Consider the following 17,246-nt stretch of genomic DNA (forward strand, 5'->3'; position numbering starts at 1 on the left):
TTTGCAGTCCAGAAAAATCTGGACTCCTCCTCAACACACTGTGTCTCATCAAACTGGGGTGCAGGTAGTGATGAACAAAATGAGTACAGACTGTGCATCTTAGTTGTATTGATGCAGGCAGATTAGCAGGGCTAATCATTGCCATTCATGTTTTTAATCTTGTGTAAATTTTGGAGAGCACCAGGCAAATTCTCATCTTGTCAAATGTGATTGTTTTGTCTATTTTTTAAAGGCTTCAGGCCCAATCCAAGTCAAACTGAGACTGAGAGCACAGAGGTAGAACTGAATTTTCTGGTTGGAAGACGTTTGTATGAACATTATCTCACATTTCCATTTGTACACTTGGGTGTCCCTGGTGTTCCACTTTGGTTTTGGAACAGGATCAAGGGCAAGCTGGCAAAGTCAGAATTATGACTTTTTTTGCCTGATTTCAGATTGGCATCCCAGTAAGACAATCAATCCCCTACTATTCTTAATCATACAATAAGCTTCTCTTTGTTACATTCACCACCATAATCAACAGGCAGAGTGACTGGTAGAAATTAAATCTAGGTTTGCTCAAATGCAGCTTGAAGTGCTTTCAGAAGGTGTGTAAACTTAATGACATGTGGGTTTTAGATCTGTAAAGAATACACAAGTCCTGAAAGATCCATAATTAATGGGCTTATCTGATTTGAGCTAGGGAGGGTTATCCCAGTAAGGCCTGTTTCAAGCTAATTGACATAGGAGGTAATTTTTATTCAGGTGATGCCTACTGAGGAATCCAGGCTGTTGGTGAGAATTAGAAAAATGAATTCCTACAAGGCATTTGGAGACTAACTAGGTACCCACTGACCCTCCAGAGAATGGCAAAGCTGACTCAGAGGATGTCTAAGTGACAGTTTCTATAGATGCAAGTCAAGAAAACCAACTGTTACGTTTATGAGATATGTATTTGCTTATGTAGATAGATGTGAATTGATTTTGAGTAAAGTTATTAATTTATGTAATTATTTTTTTAAAATGTGGATGAAAGAAGCTAAGGGGTTTTCTAATGGACTGGCAAAAATTTAGAGAGCTCCTGATATTTAAAAAGTACTTTTGCTTCCTTTGCTTTTCTTCTGCTGTCCTGATTTACACAGCAACTTTTCTTATTGAAAGGTAATTTAGGTGCTGCTGTGATTGCAGGTGAGACCAAAGTCTCACCTGGGGTCAGCAGGCATGCTCTGCTTGCTGGTCAACAGGGACTGAGCATCTGGCCGACAGTGTCTGAATCACAAAGCTGTGCTAGGACTTTTTTCTGTTTTCACAGAACATTGCTAGGAAAAATAAAGTAATCACTGCTGTGGAAAAAACCAAGTAGGCAATGTAGCCAGACAGACTTGTGCTAACATAGCTAGAGTGGTGAATTAATTCCCATAGTGGCCTGAACCTATGCAGTGATTTTTTTCCTGATCATGATTAGTATTTGTCCTGGAGAATGACATCTGTTAGTTTCTCCAATTACAGCCTTATGCCAGAAATGGCAGAGGATATACTTCCCGGTATGAAGAAAGATTCCTGACTCTGACATGCAATGAAGAAAGAGTAGCAGCAGGATAAAAACAGATTTGTGAGTAGTTAGTAAATGGGATGGCTTTGTTTCACTAAACTTCGTTACTGGTTAATTGCTTTACAGTTGCTGAGTCCTGGAGAGTTGTGAATATATTCCTGTATCATAAACATTTAACAAATCAATATTCAGACCAGATGGAAATGGATAAAAACCAGTCATTTTATGTGTTTCTCAAAAACGGAATAGAAAGATAAAAGTGTGGCAGAACATTTAATTAAATTGTGGAATTTGTTGCCATGGGAGGTTGTGGATGCTGAAGGTGTACGTGGACTACCAAGGCACCTGGACGAATTCTTATAACCTTTTCTAGGCTTCCGTTATTAGTCACTGTTAGAGAGGGGTTACAGGTGTGGGTCTTTCAGTGAGGTATGTTACTACCATGTTCTTATGGTTCGTTACTTACAGGATGCCAGTCATCCTTCGAAAGCAGAAACTATCCCTAATGTCTAAGCTGCTTAGTAATGAACTGAGATATTCCATAATAAATCTGGAAGACAAACAATTTATACATTATGTGGATGCTCTTTGAATAAACTCCTGATTTGTCCTTAGTGGATTTATTTGTAGAGAGAAGGACACATTCCTCAATGAATTAAAGACAAGAAAAATAAAAATTTTACGTTTGCAGTGAGTACAGTGAATATTTTCTCTGACTCTCCTTGTGATTAAATAAGATTTTCGAAAGATACATGTGCAAGCTTACACTAGAAAGCAGTGGGTATTAGGGTTTGATACGTCATCCAAAATAACATGTGGCAGCAAAGTATCCCGAAGAAAGTCCTACTTTCCTTTAGGGAAGGGATTTGATACTCTTCTGTGTACTTTTGCAGAGGCTCACCAACCTCCAGTAACCACCAATGACCTTCCGTCTCTACCAACTGAGCCAAGAAATGTCTCTGGGACAGGCTGGATGCATTTCCTGTGAGAACATCTTAATACAGAGCTTAAGCTAAACAGAAAAGACTAAAAGATTTCATGGCACAGAGTCCTCCTGGCTCTTAACTTTTACTGTGTGTTAGCATTTGCAATTCTCTTTCACCACTGAAACATTAATTTTGTCAGAGGTTTCCCTTACAAGATGTCTCCTCCATTCTTCTGTTCTGAGATTTTTCTTGCTTCCTCTTTAGAAATAGCTGCCATTCCCCAAGAAGAATCATACTCTAGGTGTCTAAACCTGTCAAAATCAAAGTGTCTGGGAGTGTAAAAGCTGGGGGTTGCTATGTTCTTCTCTCCAGGCATGGCATGATTTTGTTGTTGTGTATTAAAAACAGCAGCTGTTGTTGGAGGTGAGGGTTCTGGAAATGAAAAGCATAATGTCCTAATTACCTATGGCAGGGAAAACATCTGTGCAGGAAAACTAGTGAAATTAATTCCAGAGCTTGGCAACTGAATACATTAATTGACATTAATTAATGCTAAATTACAAAGCTCTGCCAATGGAATCACATAAAATGTCCATGAGAATCAAATGCCAAAACAAAATCCTTGAGTTAATGTGAGCACAGCAAAACTTCCCTTAGGAAAAAAGAGGGATCCAGGCACTGCAAGAAGCCTAGTTTTCCTTCTTTCTGTCTCCCATAGCAAAGGGAGCTTTTTTTGGTGCACACATCTCAGGGTTTGGCTGTTTGGGAGATTAGCTTAAGCAATTTCAGTGCTCTGCCCTTTAGTAGTTATTGCTGGCATTTTAGAATTGAAGCCGTGGAAAATTGCACTGTAAAAGTTCACAGGAATTGCCCTAGTAAATCTTCATCAATGGTACAATCACTGCTGCACAGACTCCTGCGATAGCAGCAGAAATAGACCTGGTCCCCATTTCTCCATTAAAAGAGAATCAAAAAAACTTTAGTCACCTCCGATGGACGTCAGCCTGGCCTGCTTTTTGAAATCTTATGTGGAGGAAATTCCTTAATCTTCTTTGCTGGCTGGTCCCAGTAGCACCCATCCTATTACCTCCCTGTGCTCTCAGGGTAGATAACCTACTTCCATGGGAAGTAAGATGGCACTGCAGTCTCCTCTCTGTGACTCCCAGATGGCTGGTGTGCCTGTGGACAGAAAAGGAAACAAGGCGGGGGGAAAGGTAGGAAACAGAGGTCTGATCCTATATAGCTCTATGCTGGGTGATTCGATCCCATGTGTGAAAAGCCTCCCAATCTTGCCAACAGCTCGAGGGGGCAGTGGAGCCAGACATTTCAACTGATGCTGCTTTGTTTAAGCTCAAGATAGCCAGACATTCCACTCAGGAACCTTCTTGAGACAGAATGAGGAATTCTACCTGCAGTACTACGTTCAGCTCTGGAGTCCTCAGCACAAGAAAGATGGACCTGTTGGAGCGGGTCCAGAGGAGGTCTGAGAAAATGATCAGAGGGATGGAACACCGCTCCTACAAGGAAAAGCTTAGAGAGTTGGGATTCTTCAGCCTGGAGAAGTCAAGGCTCTGGAGAGACCTTATTGCAGCCTTCCAGTACCTAAAGGGGGCCTATAAGAAAGATGGGGACAAACTTTTTAGTAGAGCCTGTTGTGATACGACAAGGGATAATGTTTTTAAATTAAAAGAGGGTAGATTTAGACTAGATATAAGAAGGAATTTTTTTACAGTGAGGGTGGTGAAACGCTGGAAGAGGTTGCCCAGAAAGTGGTAGATACCCCATCCCTGGAAACATTCAAGGTCAGACTGGACAGGGCTCTGAGCAACCTGATGTAGTTGAAGATGTCGCTGCTCATTGCAGGGATTTTGGACTAGATGACCTTTAAAGGTCCCTTCTAACCTAAACTATTCAATGATTCTATGAATGTGAGGGCAGATGTGGGGTCTCTCCTTCATGTTACAATGGATTGAATTAAACAGGAGGAATGGGAATTTGTTGTGTTGCAGGTGACGAGATGCATGCCCGTTCTCCATCTTATGACAAGGAGGGAACATGCTACACTACTCAGTACTGCTGGGTGGTGGAAGAGGCTCTGGCCACCTTGTCTCCCTCCTTCCTGGGAGCAGAAAGACAAAGGCTGAACAACTCTGAAAGGGAACTTTCCTGAGCTCACTGGAAAGAGCAGGCTGGGAGTTACGTCGTTCCCTGCCCTCTCGTGGCTAATGTGGAAAAATCATGTCTCTCTGAAGGGAAATGCATTTTGATCATGCTGTCCAGGCTGTATTAATTAATGTTTTGCAGTGAGCTGTGAAAGCATAAAATGTTATAAACTGCAGTGACTAATAATACTTAGCACTTTATATATTCCACGAACTCTGCAAATGCTGGGGTAAAATCATCCCTCATCAAACTTCCCTGAAGGTTCGTTACCCTCCATGTCTGGTTCAAGCAGAAGTCAACAGCCCTTAGAAGCAACGAAAGAAATGTCAAATGATAGATTTTAATTAAAACCAAGATTAAATATGAGATGGTAAAAATCCAGCCATTTCTATTTAAGTGTAAAATGCTACTTCTGTGATCAGAATGTGGTAATTGTATCAAACAAGGGGCTGCACTTCTCCAACAAGGAAAAAGATTAGAAGTAGTTCTGACGTTAAATGCCATGTAGTGTTTCTGTCATATAAATGCTAATGCTAAAATGCCAAAATCCTTTTTCCTGTAAATCAGCTTTGTCATTAAACAAGGTGCAACTTCTTAATTGATCTGAAAGAGCCCAAATTGAATACTGAGAATATGGTTCTGTATTCTAGGATAAATTGTCACCATGAAGAAATTCAAATTGTTTTTCTTCAGGTGATGGATTATGACATGAGCATCCTGCAGTGCTTCAGAATAGGAGATGAGGAGATCCCATACAGTGACAGGAGATGAGATGGCTTTAGGGCTGCATTTAGGCCATTTACTTTGAAATGTATGACTGACTGAAACTGCTAAGGCCTCTAGTTTCAAGAGAGTGTGGAATGATTGCCCAGGTCTGCCAGAGTGCGTCTGCCTACAGTGTCAACAGAGAAGTAGGTAAAACCCCTGAACAGGAGGTGGTCTGAATTACTTTCCAAGGTGATCTGAATTACTCTGTGGAGCCGGAGTGCTGTAGGAAATATAGAGGTGTGCCATGGAAGGGGTTGTCAGTGGTGACACTATGGGACAGGTGTCCTCTGAAGGTGTCCTCGTACTTGTGTATGCTCTGGACCTTGGCCATGTTTTAAACAGAATGTGACCATGGAGAAGCTGTCATGCTCTACAGCAAATCCCATACAATGGGGATGACAGGGAAACTGTAGAGGCTCAGCACAGAGAGTATCTGTCCTGCAGCATAGACACAAATCTTCAGACCTGGAGTTACTTCGGGAGTCACAGGACTTCGACTGTTTGTTGCCTCTACAAAGGGTACTTCACAGCTCTGTTGTTCGCTCACTCAGTTCCTTGCTTTAAGCTTAAGCCTGGGTAGCATCACAGTAAACTCAGCAGGGCAAGTAACAGTGCTGAATGGTACGCCCTTGACTAGGTTTCTGTCAGACCTGAGCCACAAGCATTACATTGTGCCACCTTCAAACACTATCTCTGGTCTACTTCCAGCATGGAACCACAAGAGTGGCATGGAGTAATCAGATCAGCTATGCTGGGCTCTCTCTTGGTATAAAGGAGCAATGTATAGCTCTGATGTAAGGTGAAATTAAAGAAATAATGGGAGGCTGAGGCAGATGAAGAGGGAAGGAAGTTAAAGGAAGAAAGTAATCAAGGATGGATTTACAAGTGGTGTAAGGGAAAGAAGTGTGTTGCGTTGGATGGATGGTGTCACTTCATGTCATGTGAGGCTGGGAAGCAGAAATGCTGCCTCAGCAGATAGGTTTGTGACAGTGGGAAGAATCTGTGCTCAGGATCACAAGTGCCTTGATTTTGTTCTTTTCCTTTCAGATGCCCAATACATCACCTGTAAGATGCAGAACTGCAGTGAAGCCACTCGCAGCAAACCCTTTCCAGGCTATATTGACCACAACTCCCTGATTGTCCAGGATGATTATGTCTTTGTTCAGGTGCAGAACACCCTCTTCTCTTATTTATTCTGTTATTTTATATTATATTGTTCTATATTGTATTATATTATTTTCTCTTCCATTCCTTTGCATGTGTGTGCATGTGTGTTAATCCCAACTAATCAGACAACACTAGATGCAAATAATAAAGGCACTGAGTGGATTGTAGCAGTTCATTACAATGCTAATAGTGTTCCTTTTGCCTCTAGTATCTTCTAATTTTAGAGTCATAGAGTTTCTGCCTGGAGCATCCACCATATGTACTGGAGTGCTCTGTGCCACTCCCTACAATTTCATCAGCACTCTAGCATTACTGCTGTAACTCCCCAGCTTGAAGCGATGTGTCAGTCATCTGCTATTACAAGGGAGTAGACCAAAGCTTTTTTGAGCATGAGAGAGAGAAATAGAAAAGGAGGGAGGGAGTCAGCGGAAGAACCAAAAAAGGAGTAATCAGGCTTTATTGTTATGCCTCAGTTGTGATTATAGTAAGAAGGCTGAGGATGAGATGTACTCAGCCAAGCTGTGTTCCAGGTGAGAGCTGGTGAATAGATCTGAACTACTGTGAGTTTCATTAGGCTGCCATCAGTGTCCATTTAATAACAGCTGAAGAGCACAAAAATAACAACAGAATTGCAGGGAACATGGAAGTGAACTGGAAATCATTAGGACTAAACTGGTCTTCCAGACAGTTTATATTCTGCCATGCTCGGGGTGGAGGGAAGAGAGAGGACTGATATTTTAAATTGGAGAGTTGATTGTTTATTACCTTCAGTTAATGAACTCAGTCATAAACACCAGTTTAAATCATCCACAAATAAATTTGGGACATACATTCCAGAACAGCTTTTGTGCCTAGTGAGTCAGAGGCATAAATGAAATGTTTATATGATAAGGCAAACAGGGCCACGCATCACTGTTCAACCATGCTCTGTGAATGATTGTGTGTTTGTAACTTGAGTGATACAAGAGTTGAGGAATTTCTCTTCACATGCGAATTGATTCGTTACTTCATCACTGATGCCTTGGTTTTGTGCTCTTCAAGACTGTCAGTCTTCTGTGTTCTGACCTGATGTTTTTACACACTCTAGAGAACCCAACCTCTTTGCCTCATCTGAAGCCAGCGCTGGGGAGATTGTCTACCTTTCTGGATAGCCCTTGTATTTTGATGCATTTCTCTTTCTGTCTATAAAACTGTTGTATAGTGTTCCCAGTGCTCTCAAGTTGTGGCTTTGTTCCACCTCTGTGATAGCTACACAGTGTAAGGAGGAGCATGTGAGGAGAAGCAGCTTCTTCCAATGTTCCCCTTAATGCCCAATGGGGCTTTGCACAACTTTATATATTCACATTTGTAATGCAGTTTGAGAAGGTATCATGTAATGTTTGGATTTAGAAAGCTCCCATTTTATTCCTTAAAATTCTTAGGATTCTTAAACAGAAATAAATATAACAAGTCAAGGAGATAATACTTGCCAATCATTAATAAATGACACTTACAGATATGAAATAATAATATTTTAATCCCTGGGAACAACCACTGCTTTGTTCAAAGTAGTCAGTGAATTCACTGTTGGCTGGTAATTCAAAATGGAATTCTTCGAGTGGTTGCATATGTATCTGGATGTATCTGGCTGGCAAGGAACAGCTAAATAACACACCGTGGCTGATGCTGGACCTCGCTTTATCCCAGGCACTGTTCTTCAGAGGATGAATAGCCCTATACCAGACTGTAAAGGCCTTGAGGACCCTTCCTTAGCCTTCCCTACCTTCCTTGATCTCCATCTAGTTTTTCTTCAACTAAGGTGTTTTGTAGGAGAATTAGTACACTCAAAAGCATGAGTATAAGAGAATGTAGGTTTATTTGTCCCACTACACCGTGTTTTATTTACAAACGCACTCTCTCTCGTAAACAGTGCTTCTGGCCTTCCTTCTCCTGACTTTTGCCCAATTCCTTTAAAATTGTTGAAGAGCTTTAGAATAAGAAATAGTACTTATTTTACTTAATCTGGTATGAACCTAGCCTCTGTGTATCTTGCATTTTAAACTACTGCAGTGCATTTTAAAACACCTACTACTAAAGAAAAGTCTTGATAAGCCCTGATATCAGGCAATTAAAGCAAAATTCTGCATGGAGAATCCCTTGGAATATTTGTTCTTCAGTATCTTTCATCCAAGGATTTCAAAGTACTTTACAAACACTGATTATACTTCAGCAGCACTGGAAGCCAGATAGCATTGACAGCTTTTTTCCTTTCTATTTTTTCCCCTCTTTAATAGGTGGTAGGAAATGAAAACTCACGTTGCTCTAACCAGCATTTTCAAGGTCTTGCCATCAGTATTTAGGCACTTAAATCAATGGCCAGATTCACAGAAATACCAAATTGACTGAGCTGCTCCTGCCTTCGGGAGCTGTGAATGCTTAGCTGATCTCGTAACAGATACATAGGATGGCTTGTACAGGGCCACACAGGAACTAAAGCTGGAGGCAGAAACAGAAATCAAGTGTCATATCTGCCAATCTGCTGATCTAACCAATAGCCTACATGGCAGCTCTTCAGATAGCAAAGAGCAGAGTGTTTTGTGGTAAGGCAGAGGAGAGCTGTGGTATCAGCAGGTGACATAATGGCCCAAGTGAAGCCAGGACTTCACTTTCCCCAGACTTTCACCTGAAATTCTGGCCTTTGTCTCTCTTTGCAGCAAATGGGATTCCTTTTGCTTTCTTTTTTAGCCACTGTCAGTTGGGTCAATGTTTTTTCATCAATGGTAGTAGTGCTGCAGTTTTAAGCCGTTGCCACCAACAGTGTGGTATTTCCCTTGACAGCTTTTTCTTGATATTTTCCCTGATAATAAAAAATTATTTTAAAAAATCCTGATGATAACTTCACTGCTTCTCTTGTAGTTGACGTCAGGAGGAAGACCACATTATTACGTTTCTTACAGGAGGAATGCATTTGCACAGATGAAGCTGCCAAAGTACTCCTTGCCCAAGGTAGGTTGCTGTTGCTGGAATGCCCATATGAACCTACAGACATTTTGATTGTACAGAAAGTAACAACACAAGTAACTGCAAGACATGCAATGAGTGAAAACATCATTCTTTAACAGAACACTTGCAAGCAAGAAAAGACTGCAAACAAAGTCAGCACTTTGGCTAGTCAAGGACATCAGCATGAAATGTAGACAGATACCACAGCCCATGTCAATTACCATTTCTTTATGGTTAGTTAATTAAGTTTTGGAGGGGACTGTCTTTCTCTTTTCTTTTTTTTTTTTTTTTTTGGTCTTAAAATTCCCTTCTCCTGTCCCTATCCTGTATGGGTTGCTTTTTGTGCTTTGCCTCATTAGCAGATTTTAATGGGAACCAAGCAAAGAGATCTTTGTGTGCCTGCTCCATATCTTCCCTAATTAAGAACAATGGTGAATTAGCATTGGAGCTTGAAAGGCTATTGCTGCCTTCTGGAGCTGAATTTTTAAAAAGACCTATGTAAAATGTTAGTTCCATTTTGAAGAAATCACCGTTTTGCAGCTGGATTCCTAAAAGAAAAGAGAAAAGAAAGAGATTTTTTTTCTTTTGAGGCCTTTTCATTCTTGATGTGGTCTGGTTTAAATGAAATTTAAGCTCAAAAGTAGCAGATGATCTTGTGGATTCTATGTGAGGTCTAACACCTGGAGACAAATACATTTCCAGAAATTAAGGAAGGATTGTCAAAAGAAAAAAAGGAAAGTGCAAGGTCAGCCTGTTCCTAGAAGTTGAAAGTGCACCAGATTTTGTGGGTGGAAATATTCAAAGGGGTAATTTGGCTAATAATAACAACTGGCTCTCTTTGATTCCTCAACTCAGCTGCCCTATTTATAGTGGATTGACTGGTTGACCTTCGTATAACCAGACTGCATCTCAAACCCAGGCCTTCAATGCCATACCTTACCTACTCTGCTGTTGTACCCTTTGCTCCCATTTACATCACTTGAAAACCCAGCTTACAGGACATTGAGGACCCTACCAGAAACCATGATTTCTTCTTGGCTCTGACACAGGAGACCTGTGGTCTGCCCCAAAATCTTCAGTCATGTTTAAAGATAGGTTGATTTTAAACTTCCTATCCAAGCAGGAAGGAATTACTCTGTCAATTCAGATCAAATTTAAACAGGTGTTATTTGAAGTAGCCCTTAGCAAAGGAGTTGCATTTTTAGCATGGTTATTGTAATGCCTAAATCAAAATTGTCGTTTACAGCTGATTCAGACCATCTGTCGAGCACCTGCTAGCTTTGAACCTGTTGCCTCCTTTAGCCCACACTTATTTTTCCAAATGTCCAGTTTCTCAAAGAGATGTCTGGAAAGCCAGGGAAAATGTGCTACATTTAAATTTCAGTGTGTTCTCAGAGGACAGGAATTGGAGCAATATATTTGTGTTATTTGACCCAAAGAAAAAGGCAGATGTTTAAGGAGATAAGATGTTTTGTCACAATCTTAGAATATCTTCAAAAACTGAAGAGCTACATTTGGCTTCGAAGGAACTACAGTGGAGCTGTGGCTGTCTAGGGGGCTACTATCAAAGCAAGATAGCTGCTTTTATTAAAAATGCACAAAGCATTATATTATTCAAGGAACTGAAACAGCTTCTTTTATGCCTAAATTCTCTTTTATCTCCTTCAGCTAAGAAAGAGGGGCCACATATGGTAAACAGTACTAAGCGACTTGTGGAATTGAAGATGGGAATATCAAGTTTATTGTCTCTCCATGTCACTCATCCTAAACTGGAGGGGTGTGACAGTGGGCAGCTTTGGCAGGTGATACTGCTGCTTAGGCAGGAATGGCCTACAGCAAATCAAAAGTAAAATATTATTCTTGTTGGCATTGATAGCCTGGTAGCCAGTTTGATTTAAAGCCTAAATGAACTTGAAACTCTCTCCCATACAAGAAGACACCTGCACATGTCCATACAGATTGTGTTAACCCTGTAAATGGTCTTTATTGATACGTGTTGGTTTCTGCAGTGACAGTGATCTGTGAATTGGTACTGCCTATTCTGTACGACAGCACCACAATGTGGGCTCTGTCACAGACTCTGTAATGTAACTCATGATAATCACCTTAAATGTACACACAGAGTACATTCACTCCATTTTAGACCAATGCACTGGGCAGACATCTGTGAATACTGAAGCAAGCCAAGCAATTTCTCTGTTAAAAAGACCTTCCCTTAACTGGTGCTGGGCTGAATACTGATGGGATGGGTGCATGTGGTACCTCTGTTTTAAATTCATGACCTTCTTTCAACCTCAGGATGCATATCCTGATGGAAGAAGCAATAACCACAAAAAAATCCTTAAATACAGACCTTAAAAAGAACTGACAGTCCCAGTAATTGACAGGATAAAACAAGTATTACACATCCCTGCTATTTAACTTGCCAGGAATAAAAGTTCCCTGACCAAGTGCAAACAGGGCAATTGAAGCATGTTTAGTAATTCAGAAAGTCTTGGCCTTTCGTCATTTGAGTAGACACCTCATCAAACCCATGCACAGCATTGTGCTCTTACTTTTGTCTTTGGAAAGGCAGGAGGGACTGATAGTAGAACTGCATATTAATGTACTTCCACTATGTGCTGGAACAGAGAGAGGAAAGCTCAGGCTCTCAGTAGACAGATGCATGGGGAGCCCCTGAAGGTGACAAGGACTGTTTAAGAAAGATGCCTTGCTTCACTTTCCTGTCCTCTTCCCTTTCTGCATGGAGGTGAAATTAACATCTGTGGTAGTAGTGGAAGATGCAGTGAAGCTCATGCTCCACATCAAGATGAAGGCTGTTTTTTTGTATTATTCCTCCCACACACACTGAAAAAAAAATAAAATAGAAATTAATATGATATGCTGATTAATTTTAGTTTTCCCAATGTGGAAAACAAAAAATTCCTAATGTCGATCAAAGACCTGTTTCATACCCATATACTGATCCCTTTCTATCAAAGCTTTGCATTGTTACTGTATCTTTTGGACAAGGCCATATTAAGAGGAAAAGTTAATTGATTCCCAAAGGCAAACAGCTGGAACACTCTCTTCTTTGTCTTTCTGCACTATGTGCATTATGCCAATTCTGTCTCAATCTCTGCTTCTCCAGGATTAAATTCCTTCAGCCTTACTGGGATCTTCTTTAGACTTGCATCTTACAGCACGATCTGATCAACTCAGGAAGCAGCTAGTGAATAAATTAACTTACTTGCTTCTTAAGCATTCATGAAATTGCCTTTAGTTTTCCCCAGTGTTGATCAAAATATCTTTTTACCTCTCTCCCCTAGTTATTACGGAACTATTGATTAAAATGTTAAGTTAATGAAACTGTACCTTCACCAGACAAAACAAGTTTTACTTATTGTCTGTGTTTAAAAGGAGAGGTCTCCCCATGTGTATACACACATATGCAAAAGTTTAAACGTGAGATTAGAGCTGTGCTAGCCCATGTTGCCTGAAGCACTTTGGGAACACCTACTCATGTAGATCTACTAGCAGATTGACTAGGGTAAGAGACTGAAGTAAGGAGCCTCGGACAAAAAGCTGTGGCAGTAACTTCTACTAGTGTAGCTGGAGCTAAGAGAGGAAATCTATTCACAACCACAATTAGTATAAGGCACTGGGACTTATATTGCCTTTCCTGTTGCCTCAGGATTTAAGCAAATCTGTTCCTCCATAAAACCAGCCCATCTTCTGGGATACATTTTTCTCCAGCGCAAAGAAGCAAGTAAATCAAGTAAATATTCATCCACTCTATACTCAAATCTGGATCTGGATGAACAAACAACTGTTCTGAATCTTAACTTCATGGTGAATCCACTTTCAAATTTATAGATCAGATTTCTTCGTTATATTATTTTTCATCTTTACATTACAAGGCTCCACCTTGAAGTATTAATTTCCCCTACAAAACCACAAGAAAGTGAATTGTTAAAGACTATTACTAACAGAAGGAAGAAGTAGCATCAGCTTCCAAAGAGTAAATTTTCTGATAAAGTTCCCAGTTTTGCATGTAGAAGGCCCTGGCTGAGATTCATGGAAGCAGAATAACTTTGGGATATCTGCCCAAAACAGACAGAGCAGCTGAATCTTCTGGGAATCACCTGGTGCTAAGAAATCTGCATTTCTTTTCCTACCTCCACAGACTTTTATGGTACCAAAGAACTCAGGGTGCCTGTGCTGGGCAGATAGAGCCTAGGAATTTAATTATAACAATCTCTCTTTTGGTGTTTTTTCCCCTGGGTAATAATTTCTCCAGTCATTGAAAGGAGGATCAAGTTTAAGTGTTTTTGTTTTTTTCTTTATTTACGCAATCTTTTCATTGCTTCCTGCCTGCTGTAACGCACAGAACAGAGTAAAACAAAACCTCACTCATACTACTAGTGATCTAACTAACAATTCTGCTCTTTACATCTAGTGAAGATTAGGGTTGTCTTTCCGTTATATTTCTTGGGAGGCTGTTTAGCACAATAGTCCAGGGCCTTGGCTTCTAGTCATTAGAAATAATAAATAACAGCAGCACTAGCTGCAGACATGAACCCATTAGATCCTCCTTGTATCAGTTCCCAAGCATACTTGGTTTCTGAATACTAGGCAAGAAGCAAATGTTTCAGATGATGTTTTTTGATTCTTTCACAAAAACCCACACGTTTTTAATATCTGTGATTCCACAATCACAAATGAAATCACTCAAGTGCCGAAAAAAACCCCCAACAAATAAACAACCACCCCTCCCTCTCAAGCAAAGTACTTATTAAAATGGAAGTGTTGGTGTGTGGGGAAAGTGCTGCTGTATAACACTGTACTACTAGCGTAAATGTTCAATTAACAAACACCTCATCAGTTAATTACGGCTTTGAAAATTGGCAGAAGACAGCTGGTATAAAATATTCCTGGATGGAATTATCTGCTTACAGGAATGTTGTCTATGGTTTCCGATTAAACTCCAGCCTAAGTATATCCCTTGCTCCTCCACAATTACTTTGGTGCCCTTGGAAATGATAGAGCAGAGCACTCTCTAGTAACTTCCTCTCTTTTCTTTCCCCAGGACATGCATGTTATCAGCACAGATGAGAATCAGGTGTTTGCAGCTGTACAAGAGTGGAACCAGAATGACACATACAATCTGTATATCTCTGACACCCGAGGGGTGTACTTCACCCTGGCCTTGGAAAATGTCAAGAGCAGTCAAGGGCTGGAGGGGAATGTGATGATTGACCTCTATGAGGTATGTCATGACTCCAAACATCTCTTTCCTATCTCAGAAACTCACGTGATGCCAGTACTATTTCCTTCTTGCACATCAGTATCATAATATGCATGTGAACAGCAGAGCCAAAAGGCAATTAAACACGTAGTTTTACCCTCCTTTTACTTAAGGGTCTCAGTGCAATCAGCTGAGTTTCAAGGCCAGGTTTTACACAGGTGTTGAATTTAGGCCCAGCCTAATATTATGAACAGATTCACTGCCGTACTCTCCTGTAGGTTCACAGGTGAGGAAGAGCTCATGGCTCTTTCATGTATAGGAAGATATGCATCGGAAGACATAGTGGAATAGTTTATTCAGTCCGTAAGAGGAACTGTTCAAGTTTCTTAGCCTGTCACCATTTAAGGCTGGGCCAGCTCTTAAAAGGCGCAGCAGATACTGTCTATTAACCCCTCCCTCCCCCAGGGAGGGGAAGGGACAGAGAAAAGGGAAAGAGACTTACAGGTTGGAAATTAAAACTACTTTAATAAAACAATAATAATGAGAAAAGAGTATAATGATATTAATACTAATATTACTAATAATGGAAATAGAAGGAAAAGCATACAAAACCGATACTGAATTTCCTGATGATGGTCGGGGAATTGAAGGCTGCAGCACTGCTGTGGCAGGACAGGCACCCAAATGTCCCAGACTGGACTCCACAGCCCACGGATCAGGGTTGGAGGCAGGAGAACAAGCAGTGTCCCACAGGGATACTGGCCATGAAAGAAGAGAGACTGACCCTCATGATCCCTTAGCTTTATATGGAGTATGACATAGATGGGATGGAATACCTTGTTGGTCAGTTTTTGGTCACCTATCCTGTCCACACTCTTCCACAGGTGCCACTCTTTTACAACTTTTCACTTGTTTAACAGAGGGCCAGCAGTGGCCTTGGTTCTCATAGGAGTAAGTGTAAATGGGCCTTTCCGCATACCAGTCCTACTGTTACTTTAGTGGCAACTATAAACATCAAGCATTATGAAGTCTGAAAGCAGACACTGTCTGAAAAACATGTAGCTGCACTTTCAGAAAGTGCAATTACTTAGAAGAAACTTAACTGAAAGAAAAAACTCCTGAAAGGAGAAATAGTCCTGTTGTAGCCAAACCAGGACACAGCGAAAATCCTACTGACCCACATTGGTCAAGCCTATGACTCTGAAAGCTCCCAACACTCGTATAGCATCATTCTCCAATTTTTGTTGCATTTCTGACAGCCTAATCTCTTGTTTTTGAAGGGAGGAGAGACAGCAGTTTTCAGCTATCTTTGTCACCTTCCTCAGCTTGGGCTGTTCTGGGAACTGAAGTGATTTTACTTGCACCCTCTTGGGCTATCCCTTGAGTGTGGAAAATCTCCTACCTCATTTTGATGTCCCTTTTATGCCTGAGCCTTTTTCTGACAAGTACATTCTGCCTAAGCTCACCTGTAAAAAGGCCAATTTAGATTGTCTTCTGTGACAACTGATCCTAAGAATAGGTCTTTTAATGTGCCCTTGTACTTTTCTTGCTCTGCTGCCTGTTTTACTTCTGGACAAAACACTCAGCTAAGTATAAATTCAGTCCTCAGCTGCTGTTTTCAGGGTCAGCTTCTCTTTACAGGTCTCCTTCAGGGGATTCTCTGACCATTTAGAATAAAGGCCATGAACTAGATCTGAGTTCCTCTGGAAATGAAAATGCTTCGCGTGTTCCACATCACCATCTGAATATTAGCTCTGCTATATAGTTTGCCTTCAGCTGCCCTTTAGTTGGAAACCACCTTGAATTGTCCAAACAGAGAGCCCAAGTGTTATACATAAATGCAGATGAAGTGTAGGAGGATGGGCACTGGCATTTCAGTCATTTGGAGATTTTTACTATTAATCTCTTTGCAGCACTGACAGCCCATGGAAAAACTGTTACCTCTTATTACTGTCAGCTCGAGAAGCAGTTTTACTGCATTATGTAAAGGTGTCCTACATCCCAGGGGTAAAGAAAAGCCTTTGTTTTGTTTTATTAGGCTGACACCACACAGTAACCTGGATTGAAATTGATGGAATCAGACTTGTAGCATCATATCTGCTGGTTATCTAGACAGAAAGAATATTGGCTGACACTGAACCTGGCACAAACCTTCCTTTCAGTTTGATGTTCTAGCTGGAAGGGAACAGAAGCCAGCCAGCGTGATTCTCTGAGTAGGGTTGTTGCAAATGGTGAATGCTCTAGGAGTAAATGGAGATGAAGACAAGAGAAGAAAAAAATCTATAGATAAATTAAAAGGAATTGGAGAGATTGCAAAATGAGTCTTTCTGTGATGACAGCAGTATAATTAGAAAAGCAAGATTGTTTGAGAAGATGCCAGAGGAAGACCTGTTTAATGAGCACGTGTCTGTATGCATGTTTGTCAGGTGTTAGAAGTAAGTTCTTCTGGTTGTATTGTAGTGAATGTGTTTGTTTGCATAGA

The 17,246-nt window shown here is 40.7% G+C and overlaps 1 protein-coding gene across 1 annotated transcript in view; it reads left to right on the forward strand.

The window, feature by feature from the left end:
• The window catches only part of SORCS1 (sortilin-related VPS10 domain containing receptor 1), a gene marked incomplete at its 5' end in the record, with an annotated part of 101,817 nt that overhangs the window by 19,227 nt on the left and 65,344 nt on the right, over nt 1-17,246 (forward strand). Inside the window, 3 exons of the mRNA XM_009706024.1 lie at nt 6,436-6,554; nt 9,451-9,540; nt 14,606-14,785. Of these exons, the coding sequence (XP_009704326.1) occupies nt 6,436-6,554; nt 9,451-9,540; nt 14,606-14,785 (389 nt within the window). The remainder of the gene's footprint in view (nt 1-6,435; nt 6,555-9,450; nt 9,541-14,605; nt 14,786-17,246) is intronic.

This window comes from Cariama cristata, unplaced genomic scaffold (assembly GCF_000690535.1).
Source record: "Cariama cristata isolate BGI_N322 unplaced genomic scaffold, ASM69053v1 scaffold9240, whole genome shotgun sequence".
Lineage (NCBI taxonomy): Eukaryota > Metazoa > Chordata > Aves > Cariamiformes > Cariamidae > Cariama > Cariama cristata.